Source organism: Drosophila albomicans, chromosome 2R (assembly GCF_009650485.2).
Source record: "Drosophila albomicans strain 15112-1751.03 chromosome 2R, ASM965048v2, whole genome shotgun sequence".
Lineage (NCBI taxonomy): Eukaryota > Metazoa > Arthropoda > Insecta > Diptera > Drosophilidae > Drosophila > Drosophila albomicans.
This window is the reverse complement of record NC_047631.2, coordinates 27,145,394-27,166,755: the sequence shown is the minus strand read 5'-3', so window position 1 is coordinate 27,166,755 and position 21,362 is coordinate 27,145,394. Positions and strand designations below refer to the sequence as shown.

Here is a 21,362-nt window from a genome sequence, read left to right as displayed (position 1 = left end):
CAGATCATTAGACTGCGTTACGGAGCGCATATCCAGGCTTAAACTTACTTGTAATGCTGTATAAATGAATTCAACTAATGCAATGTTGGAAAGAAGTTCTAAACGTAAGGTGGTCTGGTAAACTACACAATTCAAATCAAGTTAAATTTTGCGCCGAGTTTTACGACATCTGGCAACACACTCCAGACTGTTCCCGATAGCTCTTTGCTGCCGGTATGATGGTCACCCAAACAAAATACATCATGCTAGCCAACATTACTATACAAAATATTGTTGTAAGTTCAATTGTGCTTAATAATTAATTTCATATATTTATGATAATTCGAACTTAACATATTGTTACACACTTCTATACCTATCCGAAGATGAACTATTGCGTCTACTGAACATCGTTATGCAGAAAAAAAGTACCGTCATGTGAAAAATTTATAGTTTTAAACAGAAAATATATATCGCCATTGCGTTCTGGTTCATATAAATAATTGTCGTTTGGGTTATTAATTTATATTTTTAATATTAAAACAATTATTGAAATGCAAACGGCTTTAATTGGTCCACCACTATGAAAGTGTTACCTTAAAAACAATTATTAGTTTGGTATATTTATCATTTTTTAAACTGCAATCTGCTGTCACACTGACAACAACAGAAAGGCGTCTGTGGTGTTCGTCGGTTCGCGAGTCGCGCATCCGCATCAGCTTTTTTTTCTTCATCAAACTTAATTAATACTAATTAATTAAATGTATTCGCAATAGCGTAACACCCGATATTAATAGCCTGACAAATAACGTACAGGCGCGCCGCAATGATTGGTTAAATCTGCAACCCGCGGCAGTTGGCAAAACAACAGCGCAGCAGCAGCGACTGCGGCGACAGAGTGTTTGAAAGCAGTGGAGAGAGAAAAAGTCTCGCGAGTCTCAGTAAAAAAAAGAAGAAAAAACCGAAAACCGAATTTAACAAGTTTTTAGGTTTCGTCGGTAGCTGAAAAAAATTGCGTTAAAAGAAAGCGGAGCAATTGAAATTGTTAAATATGAGATCAACACAAAATTCAAGCAGTCAATTTTGAAGTTGTAATTGTAATTGTGTGTGTGTTGTGTCTGCGTTTGAGTTGCTGCATGTGAGTGTTGTGTGTGCGTGCGTGCATTCGTGTGAGTGTGTGCGTTTTGTGCCTGCGTGTAAGTGAAATAAAAAGCAATTGTAAATGAGTGCGCAAAGAAGTGTAGCGAGAAGTGGCGGCAGCGACAACGACAGCGCAGCCAAGCCCAAAACTTCATTTCGTGAATAAGTAAATTAAACCAAAGTGCAAATGACGACAGTGCCAAACACGTTGGCAAATTAAATACAAGTAAAACACACGAAAAACATAAATACGTAAGTGAACAAGCGGTCAGCAGTCAGCAAAGCAGTCCCAGGTGGTCAGCAAATAACACCAACACACACTCACACACACGCACACACATCACACCCGCACACAGGGAGCGGCAAAAAGCAGCGCAGCGCAGCAGCAGAAGGCGACAACGTCAACGTCAGCGTCGCGCAATGACCGAGGAATTGAAAGTGGTGCTGCGTCGCAGTCGCAGCGAGCAGCATTCCGGTTTCGGGTTTTCGCTGCTCGGCACAACTGGACCGCCGCATGTCATCTACGACATTGTCGAGAATTCGCCGGCTGCCGATTGTGGTGCGGTAAGTGCAAAAACAACACACACATGTATATGTTATGTATTTACTTGCATGCTTACCAACACTAACAGCCATGTTAGTGTGACCGTGCCTCCTCCCACCCTCTAAGTTGTCGCAGTATCTTTCTTTGGGACTGCCCTATGACTTCATCAACCACCAAGCACCAAAAGTTGGGCTGAGGGAGGGGGAAAAAGCCACCTCAATACCGCATTGTGGGGGAAGCAACAGCCCATAGTGGGTTCTGGATGTGGTGGGTGGTGGAGTATCTGTCGTAGATAAGCACATTGTTGTTCCTTTTCTTGTTGTTGTTGTTGTCTTAAGTGTTAAACGAAATGCACTCAATAATGCAGAAGACGTGAAAGAGTTGCGACCATCGTCTGTGCTCTTTACTCCTTTGGTGGTCTTTCGCTGTTTGTCGCCCACTGTGATGTCATCGTGTCACTTGCGCTATTTTATTGGTGCGCTACACAGCTAAGGTTGTTGGGGGAATGGGGGTTTGGGAATATGTGTGTGTCTGAGGCTGGCACTGGCCACTCTCACACACACACATATTCACTTGCTAACTCACACTCATTTCAATGTATCAATTTTCGTTTTGGTTTCGCTCGTTTCTATTTACTTTTGTTATTGAAAATTCCCATGAATTGCTTTGCTCATTTCGATTTCAATTTAGCGCAAAAATAAATATCTACACACACATACATACAACTGTAAAGTGTATGTGAGTGTGTATAGAATTGGCAATTCTCTTTGGATGTAGCCACAAATGTATTTAAATTTCCATTTTAATAAATCTACAAGGCAACTAAATCATTTGGCACAGCCGGGAATCGTGACGCAAAAAAAAAATATCTTCACTTTTTTGTTGTATATAAAAAGAATTTGTATTTTGTTTTTGACGCACACATACACATGCACATATAAATTAGCAATTCCAGCGGTTTGTAGTATGTTATTAAGCATTTGTTTTTATTGCTTTTAAGCTTTTGATATTATGAAAAAATCAACAATGCATTAATCAAATCGCCGGCATGCTGATAATAATCGTATTTTGAATATGTTTAAAACATTTTCTTTGTATGCTCAGTTCCATTATCTAAAACTTTAATGTTTAAACATTCAAGACAATGACTGATTGCACTTTTAATGTGTATAATATTATTAATGTACATATTTATAAGTAAATACAACTAAATAAATAAATACTCGTTCTTATGTACATTGCGATAACCGTTTCCTCATTTTCCAAGAATAATATTAATTCCGAATTCAAATCTCAACTCATCTGGAATAGTAAAATTCTTGCAGAAAAGTACATAAAGAATTCGTATCTAGTCAGCGTGTAGAGTTATGCATTGGAGACTTGTGTTTGTACAGTTTTATCTCTGTTGACAAACACACACAAACACATATACGTGAGTGTATCTGTGTTTTATGTGTGTAGAACACCACAGAAAACCCTCAAGATTTAATTATAAAGAATGTTTGAAAGAAAGGAAAAAAAACCGGGATCGGAAATGATTCGTTAGGGATTTGTCCACGTCGCTAGAGCCATGAAACGTGTTGCACATTTTAAATGCATTCAAATGCAAGAAAAATTCATTGAGAGTTCATTTAGTGTTTGGCTCTATTCAAAAGAAATGCGCAGCACAAAGCAATCGAACAATTACAATAATAATAACAACGGCAACAATCACAGCAATACTATAAAAAGTAATGCAAAGACAAAATTATAAAAATAACTCCAGGTTTTACACACATACAAATACTTTTATAGCTGACTGAGTATTCACTTTATAATTATCAGACGAAGTCAAATGCAATAATAAAATAAAAATAAAAATAAAGAAAACAAAGCGGAACAAAACAAAACGACAACAAGCTACAAAATGTTTGAGCACGCATAATATTATTGCCTTTGGCTTTTAAGTTTTGTCAACAATAACAACAACAGCAACCATAACAAGTAAAGCGTGAAAGCGAAGAGAGTTTAACAAAAAACAGCCAAAAAAAAAATAAATTAAAAAGCAAAGAAAATACAACGTAGAAAACGTGTTTGGAATTTTTAACTTGTTTGAGTTATTAAATAATTTAACAAAATAAAATACGAAAACATGCACCTTAAATAATCAACTTGCAAAATGTGGGAAGAAGAAATTATACAAAACCTGGAAGATTTTCAAATTTTACATCGAAAGATTATCAAAATACATGGTGTATATATTATCATGAATGGTGTCGGAAATACACATTAAAAAACTGTTGCACATTTCTCTATTTATAATGGGGTATCAAAACAAGAAATGGGAGCAGAAAGACAGCAACAAATGCATAAATAACAAACAGTGTTGGCAATTTTTGGGACCAAAAAATCTGTTTTTAAAGAAACCAAAATTTACTCATAAAAAATAAGGGTTCCAACCATTTTAAAAGGTTAAAAATAATGTTTTTGTTTTAATTTTATTGTTATGAAAGTATAAAATGAATTCCTCAAACTGGTTTAGACAATTATTTTTTAAAATAATGTGAGACTTGGTACTTAGCCAATGTAACAAATTTTGGGGTTTTATTTACATTTTTTCGTAAATTTTACAAGATGTATTAATTAAGTGACGAAGGTCTTCAACTTGTATACATAAATCAGTATGTAAACTTTGTGTTTTAGAATATTTTATATGATGCAAAAATTGTATACATAAATGTTAACGAATCAAATATCTGCGATAAAATGCTATATTTGTCGAGAAAACGGCTGCACCGCCAACACTGATGACAACGACTTCGAATACACCAATACACTAATACCTATAGAGCTGTAAACCCCGTCGTACGCTGCAATTTGCTGCTGGCATTGTCGTCGCAACCAACTTGTCGACTTTGCTGCCGGCGTTGTAATCACGCAGACATACGCACTCACTCACACCCAAGCACACACACACACGCACCGGCACGCACTTTTTCAATTTGTTATTATCGCTTTCGCTTACAACTTGTTGGGGCGATGCTTCTCGTTTGTGTCTCGTCTTGTTTTTGTTTTTGTTTTTCTCTATCTCACAAAGTGTCTGCATTTGTCAGCTTGCCTATGATTGTGTTGTTGTTGTTGTTCTCGCAGTGAACACAATTTTTCAATGAGTTGTGAATTGTGTAAAAACTCTCCAGATAAACAGAGACGACAACAAATATGAGTGTACAAACGTATGCATGATAGAAATAAATACATATGCAATGCATGTATGTATAAAATATTTTCTCACACTTTATAGTGCTGGACCGTGATTCTGTCGATAGTTCATAATTGCGTGATGTCAAAGTGATTTATATTTGTGACATGCGCAAGTGTTGGCAGATCCCTAAAGAAATATTAATGCTATGGAATGTTTACACTGCCCGACTGATAGAGTCGTTTAGCTATAAAGGCTGGGGTTTTTTTTATTGAAACTCAATTTAATAAAGCCAAGAGCGTTTATTGCTTTCAACACACGATGTGTAGCAGAATATTTATCATACACATATGTACTTATGTATGACCATACAATTTCCACAGTCGACTGTCATCGCATTCCTTTTGTGCCTTCATGCATTTTCTTCTTTTTTCTCGTCGTAGTTGCCACTTGTGCTATTGTTAGTAATGTTTCTCTGTGTTGCACTTCCTTTGTGCAAGTTTGTGTTCGTTGTTTGTTTGTTTACGGACAATTTGATACGACGATAACGACTGGCAAATTTTGTATTATTTGTCTCAAGAGAGAAATGTAGAGACGTCTAAAGAAATATGTATATACTGGAATATGTGTTTTGCTATATCACATGTTCTTTCCACTTAATGATGTGTTTTGTTTTGTTTTACCATCATGCTGCATTCATTGCATCATTAATCAATTTCGCGGTTCTCATATATTTCATTTGGTTTCTCTTCCAGAGTCTAAATGACTTTTTAATTTCTACCTACTATACTGTGCTTTATAATCCTCAACCTGTCAGTTACGTCATTTTGCTGACCAGTTCAAATTCTAGAACTGGAACAAACTGTACGCGTTTCAATTACGAGATGTACTCGGAACTGGTTCAGGCTCAAAAACATCAACACAATTTTAATCTTCAGCACTACGATCTTTAGGCCAACCCACTTCCTCTCATCTCTCTCTGTTTCCTTTTGTTTGACCGTCTTTTTGGTCTTGCAAAAATTCTAACGCTATTCTTAATTAGCCTTTAACTGGAAGTGACTAACGACTTTTGCTGTTGCTGTTGTTGTAGCCTGAAAACAAATTAATTGTCGCAGACGACAACCAAGCAAACAATAGAGACAAAAGAAGCACAAGGCTGTATTGATTTTTGTATTCTGTTTCTTTTTTTTTTTATTTATTGTCTATGTGGATTCACATGCATGTGAGAGCATCTGTGTTGAAGTGTTAGTGATGGCAACATTGCAAAATGCTCGTTATCGAGAGCCCGCCCACAGATCTTTGCACTTTACGACGAAAATTGTGGACGAAATGAAACGCGCAAGTAAACGGTGAAGAACGTCAAGCTCTAGAAAACATAAAACTGTCATTTTGAGTTCAATGTGCGTAGCACGAGATGGCAACAGTGGCTAAAGATGGGTAGGTCACGACACGGTACGACAACAATAACAACAACAACAGAAAGAATGAAGAATTGCGATAACAACAACTTTTGCACGCGACCATTTTGCCATTTCGATAAATGTCAACGTTCCAACTAAAGAGAGATGTGCCCACATGTATTAGCGTATGTGTGTGTGAGAGAGAGATTGTAGGTTCGTTGGGTTCTCTCTCGGTTCGCTTGAAGTCAAAAGTGCACACTAAAGTGAATTCGCTTTAATTGAATTACAAAAGTAGCAAAAATTGTGAGCGCGTTTATTAAGTTAGCTTTTAATGCTGTTGGCTCAACGGGTGGTGGGCAGTGGCTCAAGGGGATTGGTGAGGGGGAGGGGGTGGCTCAGTGGCAAACGCGAGCTCCAATGGCTGTGGTTCGTTGCACGCCACGCCACAGCGCACAGCAAGAAAACAAAAACAACAACAATCAACGAAATAATAACTTAGAACAATGAGTGCATAAGGCACTCGGCACTCGCGCGTCGTCGCTCGGCATGCAAAAAGCACAAATATAGCAGTAGCAGCAGCAGCAGCCAAAGAAAGCGCAGCGGTAGCTCAGTGTGCAGTAAACTTTGCGCTAAATCTAAGCATTATATTAAAGAGTGTTTGTTTGTGTGCGCCCAAGCGTCACAAAAGACGCTGCCAAACCCAAGCATAGGCAACAAAAGCCACACCAACACACACACATGTAGATACATTTGTTTGCTTGTGTGAGTGTTTTTATAAACATGTAAGAAATGGCTGCACTTTGTCTGACGGTGTTGCCACTTGGCTGCTGTCTGTGTTGGCTATAAATTGAGTGGCAGCACTTGTCGTCGTCATCCGTCTCGAGTTCTCTTTGCACAACACACGCAAGAGTGTATTTGTGTGTGTGTATGGCGTATGCTTCTTTTTTCTTCTTGTCTTTCGAATGCTCAATTAGACGTAAAGTGGCCAGAGAATATGTCGATGAGGAGCCGGCCGGCCGGAATAGATTAGAAGTGGAGGGCAGGGCAAGTAGCCCAAATAAAAAACTTTAGCTGCTGGCCTGGTTTGTTTGCCAGTCCATTTTCGGAATACATTTTTGCAACAATGCAGCAGCGTAGGCAAATCAATAACAAAACAAGAGCAACGAAAATAAACTTGTTTAAAACACACATTTACGTTGCCTGGTTTTGTTCTTGTTTCTGTTGTAGTTTTATTTTCGTCTAATTTTTACACTTTTGCACAGAAGCAAATACAGGTCACACTGAAGGGATGAGGGTTTGCCATTTCTGTGCTAATTTCTTAGCTATGGGGTAACTTGTATACCTTGTAAATGGACTCTTGATACAGACAGCAAACCAGATAACTGGATAGATCGCAATTGGCACCATCTAGCGTATGGAAGCTAATATGATCTCACCAGGGATAATAGCTGGCGCCATCTGCCGTTTGTTAGTTTACTTATAATTATAGTAATTGAGCAGGGTATCTCTTAAGCGGGCTCTCTTAACTATAGCGCGCTTGTAGTTTATTTTGCGTTTACACAAAAGTGGGCAGAATGAAGGTAAAGTAGCTGTGAAATTGTCGTAAAAATGGAAATCCAACAGTCAACTAAGTACACAAATACGAATACACAGTTATAGTTGCTTTAATAACTAGTTCTTAGAGAGCATTGCGTTATGGTTTCTATTTAAATGACGTATAATTTTACGACTTTAAATTGTTTGTACATTCTTCTCTTGTGTTTTTAGTAGTGCGCTAAATTTGCAACGATCCGTGAATAACTCAATTCACAAGCAGTTTAGTTTTGTATACTATTTGGACAAAAAATTTACATGGAAACGGCGTCAGATTTAACATCATACTAAAATTAGCAGAATTAAGCAAGCCGAATATGGGATGCCATATCGCCATTTTCGACTTCCGGCTGTCTTGCCGATTACCGATTGCACAACACCCACACACTCACTTCACACTTCCACATACCACACACTCACCTATACGTGTAATAATAAAATCAACGTTTTAATGTTCATTTTTCTTGTTTTTTTTGTTGATTGTGGTTGGGGGAGCGCGCTCTTGTTGTGCAAAAATGAATGTTGTGATCATTAAAAAAGAGACGCACAGCACACAATGGTTGCGAGTCCAGATTGTTGGCAAGGTCGTACAAATATACAAACAAACAAATGTATGAATGGAATATGACAAGAGTGCTGCAATGCTGCTGCTGCTTCTGCTGTTATCGAATTAGGGATGTGCTCTCATTTATCATGCAAACATATTTAAATGAGACGTCATAGTGGACTGACTGACAGTCCGACAGACACCACTACATGCAGACATAGAGTACTGTGCTTGACAAGCATGATGATAAATAACAGAGACAGCGACAGCTCGTGTCGTGTCTGTGTGATGGTCACTCTTAAGCATTCACAATGGTTTATGCTGTGAAGACAAGTGAAAGAACTGGCATGGCAACAAAACAAAACTCAGAGTTTGCGAATTACGCTTTGTCCTAATTATTCGTCTATTACTGAAACAACTGCATTTGTCTCTGTCTGCGTCAGGTGTGCGTGTTTTTTTTTTGCGCTTGCAAGACAAGACAAGGTAACGGTAACGGCCCACGCAATGTTGTTCTTGGTTTTTTGTTATCTGTCTCTGTTCCTTACATTGATTTTCAATAAATTTCATGTTTCGTTTGCCAAATGAATGACGCAAAGAGGTAAAGGTTTTTGTTTTTGCACTCTTTGCTCTACTCTGCTCTGCTTGTGTGAAGACAGCACTCGTTCCATGGCTATGGCTTCGTACTTGACTAGGTCATCGGCATGTCGCCTGTGTTGTTATTGTTGTTATCGACATCGTCATCGATGGCATTGCACGCTGACACTAATACAATCAATCCATTGCGTTTGTTTACCTACTACAGCCTAGCGCCACCTACCGCCTGTCGAGTGTGTAATTGGGTGGGCGTGCAGTTGTTGCTATTGTTAATTGATATTGCTGGCACAACAATAAAGCGATTCACACTGTCGATAAACACATGCATAACACACACATACACAAAGCGTTGTCATTGAATCTGAGTTCAAGTAAAGCCAACTACTGCCGTAATACGAAGCTACCCCAAATATATATAAATATTGCATGTGTATTAATAGTAGTGTTTCAATGGTTTTTGACACTAATTGAGGCATCAAGTGTCCGTTTTAGGTAGATTGATAACCAGACGTGACGACAATGTTAAACAATAGCGAGGGTACGTTATCAGTGTTTTTATGGTATATTAATTTGATTTAAATGCGATTAGTGTGACGTAAACACCTGTTAATAAACAATACCCAGTTCCTATGATTATTAATTAACGCTACAATTCGTTTCATTTATCATTGTCGTTGGTCCCAACATCTGGTCACACTGGGTGAAGGCCGAGGACTTGCTCACGAAACTTTGCAACAGCTTGCGAGAACAAAACATGAAGACGGAAACGTGACGCAAAAAATGATGAACTTAACCATGATGCTATTTATTCAATTTGAAAACAATTTCTAAATTTATCGAATGGCAAAGGGCAAACGGGACTTCTGATTGACTTCGCTTGTAAATAAATATATGCAAATAGTCACATGCATACATTCATACACTAATACATACGCAAGCCAATTTCAACGATTGGAGATGTGAAAGTGAAATGCCGGCTAAATGAAAACGAACAAGCGACAACAAGCAAAAGCAATTTCTTTGTAATGCGTGTGTACACACACAAGCAGATGTTTACAGTCGTGTGTGTGTGCTGCTAATTTGCATGAATTGCGCCTAGACATGTGTGGCTTGCAATTGTATTAGTGCAGCTCTCATCTCTCGCTTATGTTGAAGTGTTTAATTACAGCTGATGCTGTAGATTTTAACGGCGTGCTATTAATGAGATTTTGACGCGACGCGACGCAACGCATCGCGACGTTCACTTATCAGTCTTATTACTGCAACCCGTCGCCAAGGGGGCTTTTCACGCTTTCCATTTAAGGCGTTTCCATTTGCCATTCTCCAAAACATTACGTAAACCCCAAAGTAGCGCGTGTGTGTGTTTGTGTATTTTTTTTCCAAAGGACTTGAAATTAATTTTTTATCAGCATTTCAATGACGTTGGCGGCCCTCTAGAGGAGCCGAACATAGCATCGTTGCAGTCCGTATGCAGCAGACTCTCTTTACTTGCATTTCTCTTAAGTGCGCGCTCTGTGCAGACTGCACAAAGAGAGCCGAGAGAGCGAGTGCCATGCAACTCTGCGCTCATCTGTCGTCGCCGTCTATTGTGAACGATAGCTACACATGCACACAGCAGGCTAGCGACCGCATAAATTAAGTAGTGCAATATCCCCAAGTTTAATTACTCGCGCGCCCCGAAAATATTCTCAAAAGACAGAACAACCGACCGACAAGCAAAAAAAGGTAGCGCGCGGCATCTCTTAGACATTGTGAATTTTGTCGTGCATAAAATTTAGATTAGCGTCCCAAAAGTCGAAAAAGGCACTTTGTGCGCTATTAATTATGCAATAAAACCAATTTCAAAGTCGTATGCATTTTGCATGAGCAAGTGCGTACAACACAAGATACTATATAATAAATTTATTGAATAAACTATGTGCTTGAAGAGGACTCTCCTCGCCTGTTACTACGAGGAAATGCGTACCAGTCACAACAACAACAGTAACAAACAACAACAATGACAAGAGCACGCCGACAATTTTGACGTCAGAATAAAGCGCCGCCGAATCGTCGTTTTGTTGTTGTTTGTTGTTGACACGCTGAAAATAAGAATTAAAAATAGTTTACAAGTGTCGACAACAACGCTGGGGATTGACGACGGCATGTGCCACACAAACAGAGAAACCGCCTCTGTTCATGCCCCCGCACCCGCCCCCGCCCGCAGCAGGGGCAATAACAAAAGACTGTGCAAGGAAAATCAATAAGCTTTTGTTGCCTGTGCAAATCATTGCCGAAATTAGACGTCCGTCGAGCAAGCTTTGACCCCAGATTTCACGCAGTTGTCATAGAGAATTTTAAGAAATAGGTTCATATTTCATATTCACAACTTAACAGCTATTATGTGTCCAAATTTCAGCCTCCTAGAGCTGTGAGCAACCCGTCAGTCAATCATCTTTACTAACTCTTTCTTTCTCTCTTGCTCTTTGCAGGTTGAAGCTGGCGACGTGATACTGAAAGTCAACGGCATCGATGTGCATCGCTATACAACGAAGGAAGGCAAGTTCATGGCAAAGCATATATTTTTAGTCCATCTGCAGTGTATTAATCTTTTAAATGTTATTCTAGTGCTCAAATGTCTGCGACTGTCGGAGAACTTAGTAACCTTGGAGCTGAAACGAGGCAAGTCTTTAAATAAGCTATAATTATTCGCAGATCGTTTCTAATTAGCATTTCCTCCACAGATCCCAAGTTGAAGGCGCGCATTAAAGAGCAGCTGGCGAACACGCAGAGTCCGCATTACGTGGACATTGAGTCTCCCATCAATATCTACGATTACAGCAGCAGCGCGAACGCATCGCCGAAGCATCAGCGGCAGCAGCAGTTGCACTCGAAGGGCGGCAACGCCACGCCCCCAAATGCTGGTTCACCGGCGCTGCGTTACAAGTCAACGCCCACAACGCATTTGCCAACGTTGCGCCAGCAATCGCCAACAACAACCACAACAACGGGTATTCAATCATTTGCCACCGCATCGTCAACAACAACGCACACACACAGTCGCAACTCATCCGCCAGCTCGACCAAGATACAAATGGTGGAATCGACCACCATTACAACAAGCATAAGCAACAGCAACATTGCCACATCGCCAACGGCAGCAGCTGCAGGTGGTGACGCCACATCGCCAACATTTCGCCCGTCACGCATTCCACAGGCTCTGAAGGCTGCGCCAAAACAGCAGTTGCCACAATTGCAATCGCCACAGCATAAGCGTCCACGTCCATCCCAAATCCCAACAAAGGCGGCCAACGGCAACGGACTGCAGCCGCTGCAGCATTCGAACAGTTACAGCGGCAGTCCGGCTGCCAATCGGCAGCGTCATACGGATCGGGAGGCGGATCGCGAGCCGGAGCCCAATTCGGCGCCACCGCAGCCGGCAAAGGCGCCGAGGTTTGAGGCTTATATGATGACGGGTGATTTGATATTGAATCTGTCGAAGACGCCGCAATCCAGCAGCTTACTCACAACGCAGGCCAAGAAGGTAAGTGCAAATAGTTGTCAGATGATCCTCGGTATACATCTGCTAATGCTTTCTCTATTTGTAGGTGGACAGTTTGCGTGACTTTCCCAAGCGCAATCTGGCCAATGCACGCGCCAATGGCGCCTTGGCTCCACGTGCCTCCGGCGAGTCATCGCCCACTTCGTCCTCGTCGGTGGATTCACCCACCAATACGGCCAGTTCGGATTCTGTTAAACGCGATGCCAAGTTGCAGCGCTGTCAGCAGCAGCAGCAACAACAACAGCAGCAGCAGCGTGATAGCATCAACAATAGTTACAATCGACGCGATTCGTTGACTAACGATACGTTGCTAATGTGCGAAGAATTGGAACGCGATGAGGATGCCACGGTCGAGTATGATGACAATAAACGGCAGCAGCAACGACAACAGCAGCAGCAACAACAGCGTTATCGCCAGCAACAACAACAGCAGCAGCAGCAACAACAGCGCTATGAATACTACCAAAATGAGGATGAACTGGACGCAGATCCGGAGGAGCGAGAGGAGGATCAAACACACTATGACATCACCAACATCGAGACGTATCAGAGTGGAATGGGACGCGGTGACGAGGATGACAGCGATCGACAGTGTCTAGTGGACGATGATGATGACGACGACGATGTGGACTACAACGAGGAGGACAACGATGCTGGCGACGAGGAGTACTCGACCAATTCGTTGGGTTCTGGTTCCGGCTCGGCCAAGCAACGAATGCGTGCGCTCAAACAACGCAGCCTGGCGCGGCAACAGCAGCAGCAGCAAAGGAATCGCGATGCTGTTGATTGTGCGGCTCGAGCAACGGCTGGTTACTCGGCGTCCACGTCGAATTCCTCCGGCACGGTCAAGAGCGAGGCTGTGCTGGGTTTGGGTTTGCAGGACGAAACCTCGTTCTCAGTGCCAACGTCGCCCATTTCGCTGTCGGCGCCTCTCATTGATAAGGAGACAGCCAGCTCGGTGCCCACCAGCCCAGAACCCAGTTCGTTGGCGCCCGAATCGAGTAATGCGCCAGCTGGCAGCGGAGCGGGTGGCGGAGCTGTTGTGGTGCGTCGCCACAACGGGCATGTGGTGCGCAAGTGCGATGCAGCTGGGTTTCGTACCAGCAAATCAGAGGATCATCTGCAGCAGATACAGCGCGAGGGCATTGCGGCTGTGATACCCATCGATATCGATGAGGATGTGAATAGCTCGCTGAATACGCTGCTGGATACTCGTCACGACTCGGAGGATTCGCAGGTGAGACGACGGTGCAACGAGGATACGTTGTGTAGTGTGATATTTTCCCTAACTAGCCGAAATGACAGAACAAGTTTCCAGAACTTCCCCTCAAAAGAATCTCCCGCAGAACACGCACAACACGTTGTTGTCTGTAAACATTTGTTAAAGCGTTGTTTGTAGTAGTTGAATATGTTCCTTGTATGTGTGTGTGTGTATCCAATTCACGTAGTATTCATCGATCATTTCATATTCATTCATCAGCTGTAATTAGCAGTCACTCGAAATAATCATCATGCGATCTCATCATGTTTCAATTGTTTCTGTAGTATTTATTTTATTTACTCTTGATACTCGTTAGTTACTCTCTCGTTACTCTCTTACTCGTTACTATTTGCTCTGTATTTAGTTATCTGATCTCTACATATTATTGACTACTAAGTACTTCTTTGTGTATATTTAACAACTTTCTATCTTGTCTATCTTACTTGTATTTTTTCTTTCTTTTCTATCCTTCCTGCCTTTCGTTTTCTCTCTCTCTCTCGCTCTCTGTTGATTCGTATTTTAAACTAAAAACTTTTTAACACACGACAATAACGTAAAACTAGTCGACAACAACGTCTGCGTCGGCTGCAACGATAGTGAACAACTCGCCACAGCTGAACAACAACGAGAACGAGACGAACATCAACAATAATAATAATAATAACGAGTCGCCGGATGTAACAACAACAGCAACGATAACGATAGCAACTTCAGCAGAGACAACGGCAACAACTAGTCGAGGCGGCAGCAACAAACTAAACTATATTTTACGCAAAAAGGTTGCCATTTGTTTAAGCATGGCATGCTCTGATCTGAGATTATTGTTAAACATTGATGTGATTTTGATTAAGTCAACATTGTGGTACATTTATGATTTGCAATTTCTTGTGTTGTTGCCTGCGCTTTTCGTCAAACGTTTGTATGTAGTTGAAAAGTAGTTAACAAGATTTTGATCAAAACTTAACGCTTAACACACTCAAAATACATTAACACCACAACAAATTACACTACTCATACACACAACAAAAAACTACACTCGTCAAAACAATATAAGAAAAGAAAATCGTCGTCAAAAGAAGTAAAGAATCAATTAAACTTGTGAATCGATTGATTACACTCTTTTACAACGAGTAACTACTCTTATTATGTATTAACATAATAAACAGCAACACTCTTCATATATTCATAACGAGTATATATTCTCGTTACATGTTCACAGAGAGTATTAACTCTATAAATCCACAAAACAAGCAACTATATATGTTCACGACGAGTTACATATATTCAACGAGTAATAACACTCGTCATTTACATACAACAAGAAACGACACTCGTTACATATTCACAGCGAGTAATTACACTCGTCAAACACACACTCGACGAGACATTACCCGTCCACACACTGCAATTGTTTAGGGAGATTGGGCAGCGGCAAATTGGAAATTCCAGCGCTAATTCGACAAATCAGCCATATATATAAATATCTTATAAACGTGCATATATATTGAGCTTGTCAATTGAACGATTACTAATTTATGTTCTTTCCACTGCAGGCATCGAATCGTGATCGCATCGTGTGGACCTACAATGCACCACTGCAACCACATCAATTGGCGCAACTGCAGCAGCAACAGCAACTCCAGCAGCAGCAGCAGCAACAACAGCAGCAGCAGCAATACTACGGTCAGCAATCGCATTCAAATTCCCATTCAAGTTCCATTAGTTCATCGCCACAAAATTCGGCAGCCGGCAGTCCGGCGTCGCCCACATCGGTCTCCTCATCCGTAATGTCCTCGTCGGGTTCACGTAGCGCACAACAACAACTGCAGCAACAGCAGCTGCAGCAGCAACAACAGCAGCATCAGCAACAGCAGCAGTATCCACAGCAGCAGCAACAGCAGCAGCGAGATCAATCAGCTGTTGCCATGCCGGGTCTGTTGGGCTGCCCAAATGGTGGTGGTGCTAATGGTGCTAGTTGTAGTGGTGGTGGTGGTGGTTTTGGTGGCAACGATCAGAGCGTCTCAGAGGCCATTTCAAATATCTCTAGTCCCGACTATCAAGACGACGATAACTTATTGAGTTCTCGCGATATTTTAGGCGGCATGGTACTTAGCGATCCCAGCGATTCGGACTCCACCATTCTTGTCTCGGATGCGGCTGCCCAACAGCGCCAACAGCAGCAGCAGCTCAAGCAGCAGCTGCGGGCCCAGCAGCAGCAACGTGAGCGTGATCGCGAACGTGATCGCGACCGAGAGCGCGAGCAATCCGAGCACAAGCTGGTCATCCAAGTGCGTGGCCTGGACAATAGCAATACGAGCAGTGTAACACGATCGGAGGATGAGCTAACCGATGAGCCGTTGACCACGATTGCGGGACGCGATGCGTCGCCGCCTGTTTCCGACGATGGCAGCGATGTGGAGTCGCTGCATTCGTATCATTACTCGCCCAAGGCTGTGGACATGCCATCGGCCATACGCCTGGCCAAAAGACTGTATTCCCTCGATGGTTTCAAGAAGAGCGATGTGTCGCGGCATCTCAGCAAAAAGTAAGTGTTCATCTCTTGCATTCTAACTGCTTAAATATTAATTATCTATGCTTTGCAGCAACGACTTTAGCCGCGCTGTGGCTGACGAGTATTTGAAGCATTTTACTTTTGAAAAGAAATCTCTGGATCAAGCACTACGCGAATTTCTGCAACAATTCTCGCTGTCCGGCGAGACGCAGGAACGTGAACGTGTGCTTGTGCATTTCTCGAAACGTTTCCTTGACTGCAATCCGGGCACATTCAACTCTCAGGATGCGGTTCACACGCTCACCTGTGCCATCATGTTGCTGAACACGGATCTGCATGGCCAGAACATGAATCGCAAGATGAGCTGTGCCGAGTTTGTTGATAATCTGGCCGATCTCAATGATGGCGAAAACTTTCCCAAGGATGTGCTCAAGTACTTGTACCAAGCCATCAAAACGAAGCCACTCGAATGGGCGCTGTAAGTGAATATTTGTTTCATTTGTTGGTTGAGTATTAATAATGTATTTGTGTACTTTTTTAGTGACGATGAGGCGGGAGATGCGCAACAGCAGCGTGCGAATAACAACAGTGCGCTGACTGGCGTCAGTCAAAATCCTTTCCTGGATGCACCGGAGTCTGCCACAGCTATAGAGTACAAGAAGGGCTATGTAATGCGCAAGTGCTGCTACGACACGAGCTTTAAGAAGAGTAAGGTTTCGCTTTCTATTTAGACACGTTTGTGGTTGTGATATTGTGTAGTGTGTTCCACAACAAAAATGTCAGATTCCTAGGTCTTACCTTTTATTTATTACACAGTTAGTCAGGACATGAGTCTTGCATGCTTAAATGAAAACATCTCTAATTACATTGTACATTTCTTTATAGCTCCTTTTGGCAAACGCTCGTGGAAAATGTTTTACATTACGCTGCGCGATCTGGTTTTGTATCTGCACAAGGATGAGCACGGCTTTCGCAAGAGTCAAGTGAGTGAACCTGCAGCTGTAGCACTTACATATATCTAAATACTAATTGAATTATTTTCCAACAGATGTCTGACAATCTGCACAATGCGATACGCATACATCATGCACTGGCCACCATGGCCAACGACTACACCAAGAAACAACATGTGTTCCGACTGCAAACAGCCGATCAGGCCGAGTATCTGTTCCAGACCAGCGACTCCAAGGAGCTGCACTCCTGGGTGGAGACCATCAACTATGTGTGCGCCGCATTTTCAGCGCCGCCTCTCGAAGGTGGCGTAGGCAGCCAAAAGCGTTTCCAGCGTCCACTCTTGCCCAGCGCACAGACTAAGCTGCTAATGGTAAGTAAGAATCAAGGCGTAAACAAAACAATAGATATATAAATACTTTGTCACTGCAGAAAGAGCAGCTGGAGTCACATGAGCTTCAGGTGGCGCAATTGAAGCACGAGTTGAAGGAGCACCAAAAGGCGCCTGTGCCCAGCAAAGGATTGCCGCTGCAGAACTTCAAGGAGAAGGAAAGCTATTTGCAATACGAGGTGAGTGTGGCATGCTTAACTGTATTGAATTTAAATTAAAACGTTAATCTTGTTGCAGATGCGTCGCTATGAATCCTATGTGAGCATTCTAACAGCCAAGCTGTTGGCAGATCAACAGCCGTTGGAGTTGCAATGCCAGCAGCAGCAGTCGACGGCACAGCCAACGCTCGAAGAGGACGCCGACACATTCCCCGTGAGCACGGGCAGCACTACGCCCACAACGCCACAAAGTATTCAACAGCAGCAGCAGCAGCAACAACAACAGCAACAGCAGTCGACCAACAGCAGGTATAGTCAGCAACAACAACAACAACAGCAACGACCCAGGAACTCCTCATCTAGCGGCAATGCCCAACAAGACATTGGCTGACGCGTAATGGGAGTTTTCTCAGCTTGTGTGGTTTAATGCAAATCCTTTCCCATTCCTATTCCACCAACCTACTCCTTCCGAATTATATCTTGATAATATTCTCCCTACTTTTGTTCTGATTGTTCCTGTGTTTGTTGTTTTCTCAGCTTTTGTTGCTTTGTTACTTTTGTGTTTGTCAGCTGTGGTCCTAAGTTGTAATTACATTTATGTAAATATTAAGTGTATTTATTTTACTTATATTTGACTTTTGTTTGCGTTGCTGCTTTAGCATTGTCGTTGTCTTCTAAATGTGGTTTTTGTTGTCCGACCATGACGAAAGCTTTAATCACCAATTAATATGATTAACAAACAATTAATTCATACCTAAGTGTTGCACGTAGGTAAATAATAATACTAGAAACCAAAAGGCCTAATCAAATTAGTTGAAACAAAATGAAAACCACACAAATTACTGTGAAAACTCAAAGTAAACCAAAAAAAAATTAGATTTTTAAGCAAGATTCGCATAGAAAACAACTGAACTAAAATTATATATAATATAACGAAAAGTTTTTGAAGCACACTCGTAGCAAAAGAAAATACATTTTTGGCGTTCAAAGAAAAAACAAAAAACAATATAGAAAACAAACACATATAAAAATGTGGTAAAAAAAAAAACAAGAATAGAAGTAGTAACGTTTAATGTTTATACCTTGCCTACAAAGCATTCTAAATATACATTTAAAAATTGGAATTGTCGGTTTTGAAAGCAGACGAAACCAAAACATTTTAAAGTAGCGAATAACAAAGTTATAAAAATTAGAGGCTCTTTGAGACATTTTGCGCACAACACACAAACACACACACACAAATATATATATACTCTTAGTTGTTTTGTTAAATTATCCAACACAACACTACACTACACTACACAAAATCATATAAAGCGTAAACATATTTGTATAAGAATCATGCTAACAAGTGGACATTTCCCCAAGCCAAAAACCAAAAAAAAAAACAATATATGCTACACACATTCGTTCGTTTACAGCGTTTCCCTGTTCTGTTCTGTTTGCGTTTCATATCAAGAAAAAAAAATGCAAAAACCAAAAAAGAAAAATTCTTGAATTTTACAGATGGTTCGACGGCGGGTGCTGTTGTCTCGCGCCCTGGCGGCATTTACTCTCCTATTTCAAAAGCCATCATTGAACTTGACACATATTTGAAACACACGCAAACCTTTTGCTTAGCAAAAACAAACAATATGAAAAACATAAATGTTATAAACAGCAGCACACTTAGCAACAGCAACAGACAAGCAACAACAACAAACCAACAAGAGCAACAATTGCACTTGGGAGCAACACCAGCAACAAAACAACAACAAGCAACAAACAACATCAATATGAACAACTCTCTCTTAACTGTCTCTCTCTCTCTCTCTCTCTTAACTGGCTTGCCATATAAATGTGAGCAAGTCTATGCAAAACAACAAAAATCTCAATGTTCTCTATTTCATCTTGTCAACTGTCCAGTTTGTATAGCTTGGCTGTATATATCATACTTATTTAGCGCTCATTAATTCTTATTATCATCTTGATCCCTATCATTTTATTCATCACCACATTTGCCTCATTCAATTCAATTCAAATGTACAATTATATCTAATAAGTGTGATTATTAATAACGCATTCGGTTTTCACTTACAGAAAAGAGAAGAAAAAGAAATAATTACGCTTTTTCGTTTCGCTATTGATTTTTGAACATTTCAATCGACACACACTTCTCACACACACTGCGGCAATTGGTAAGTTTCAACATTCATATGATTTTTACTTGCATTTGTAATTACATTTATTTCTCTTCCTCATTTTAACGCAGCCCATGTTCACACACCATTAGCACACCAATACATCACTCACACACTCACAGGAATGGAGCTGGGAAGAAACGGGGATTATAACGGGGGAATGGGAAACGGGAGAGGGGGATTATATGTATGAAGGGGGGAGAGAGAGATTCACTCACGCGTTGCGGCAGTGCCGTAAAAACAAAACAAAAAGAAAAGAAAAAACAGTCTGCCAATAATTCAGAATTTATGTACATTTCTTAAGCTACATAACATTATGATTATGACTATATTGTAATTGAAGTTGTTAAGGGTATTAGGGTCCTAATTACAAAATCGGTCGTTCAACAGAAGAACCTTGGCTAGAAGCTAAAAATCTCAATCAGAAATTAATTGCAAATTGAAACGGACCTTGACCGTCTATGTGTGCCCCAAAATCGAAAATAAGTCAATCATTTTGATGTTTTACCAAAATTTCATTGACCCACAGTGCCGGGGAAACTCCAATAATATTACATATATAATCCATATGTATGTTTATCGAATATCTGTATCTGACTATACAATTTTTGATAGTGGCAAAATTTTGCTGAGAGCAAAATCAAGTCGTTACCTTCACACTCAGTTCTGACGTACAATAATAATAATAATAATATTAATAATCACTCTTATGGTTTTACATATGCATATATATTTCAACAAATATATATCGAGGCTATATTCTCATAAATGAAGCCGAGATCGCTCGTAATTTATAAATCTATTCAATTTGTTTTGGCAACTGCCAGGAATTCTGCTGAACGGCTTTTTGTGTTGTACCAGAAAAAAAATGGGATTCAATTTAAAAATACTTCTTATTTAAAATTAAAAAAGTACATGCATAAAGAAGAAAACAAAAAACACTTACATCATTACCTACGCTATCATTATAAATGATAAAAATAAATTATGAAACACTTTCTCTACGTATATACAATAAATAATTAATGAATTGAACAACACAGCGAATTAGTATGTCGAAATCGGTATATGATTTGCTCTATTGGCCTTTTTGCGATATAAGTAACATTAAAACACTTTCTCCAATATATGTATTTATTTAAAAAAAAAAAAACAAACACCAATTGGTTGATTACGCGACAAGTCCACGTAGCTAGAATATGAAATTAAAATACAAAAATGAAAAAAAACTAATAAAAAGAAACATACAACATAAAAACATACAAGAGATAAAAAGCTAAAACGAAATACAATAACTTTGAATACATACGTATGTATATTTTTTAATATATATTATATATTATTGTGTAATTATGTAAATGTAAACTGTATAACAATTGTTTATAATTATTTT

The 21,362-nt window shown here is 40.5% G+C and overlaps 1 protein-coding gene across 9 annotated transcripts; it reads left to right on the top strand.

Moving 5' to 3' along the window:
• Nucleotides 1-659: 659 nt before the first annotated feature.
• Nucleotides 660-21,133, top strand: LOC117573383 (PH and SEC7 domain-containing protein). Of its 9 annotated transcripts, XM_034256573.2 has the most exons (15): nucleotides 660-1,683; nucleotides 11,447-11,513; nucleotides 11,583-11,636; nucleotides 11,699-12,498; nucleotides 12,563-13,753; nucleotides 14,341-14,556; nucleotides 15,331-16,322; nucleotides 16,381-16,767; nucleotides 16,831-16,997; nucleotides 17,175-17,272; nucleotides 17,338-17,613; nucleotides 17,673-17,810; nucleotides 17,869-18,098; nucleotides 19,869-19,966; nucleotides 20,041-21,133. In XM_034256573.2, exons 1-14 carry the CDS (start codon nucleotides 1,540-1,542, stop codon nucleotides 19,888-19,890), a joined length of 4,782 nt encoding a protein of 1,593 aa, XP_034112464.1. In that variant the 5' UTR covers nucleotides 660-1,539; the 3' UTR covers nucleotides 19,891-19,966; nucleotides 20,041-21,133. The 9 variants fall into 9 exon arrangements, with proteins under 9 accessions (XP_034112464.1, XP_034112463.1, XP_034112465.1 ...); XM_034256572.2 differs by lacking the exons at nucleotides 19,869-19,966; nucleotides 20,041-21,133 and adding an exon at nucleotides 19,296-19,628; XM_034256574.2 differs by lacking the exons at nucleotides 19,869-19,966; nucleotides 20,041-21,133 and having other exon boundaries at nucleotides 15,331-15,709; nucleotides 15,875-16,322; nucleotides 17,869-18,301.
• Nucleotides 21,134-21,362: the final 229 nt, after the last annotated feature.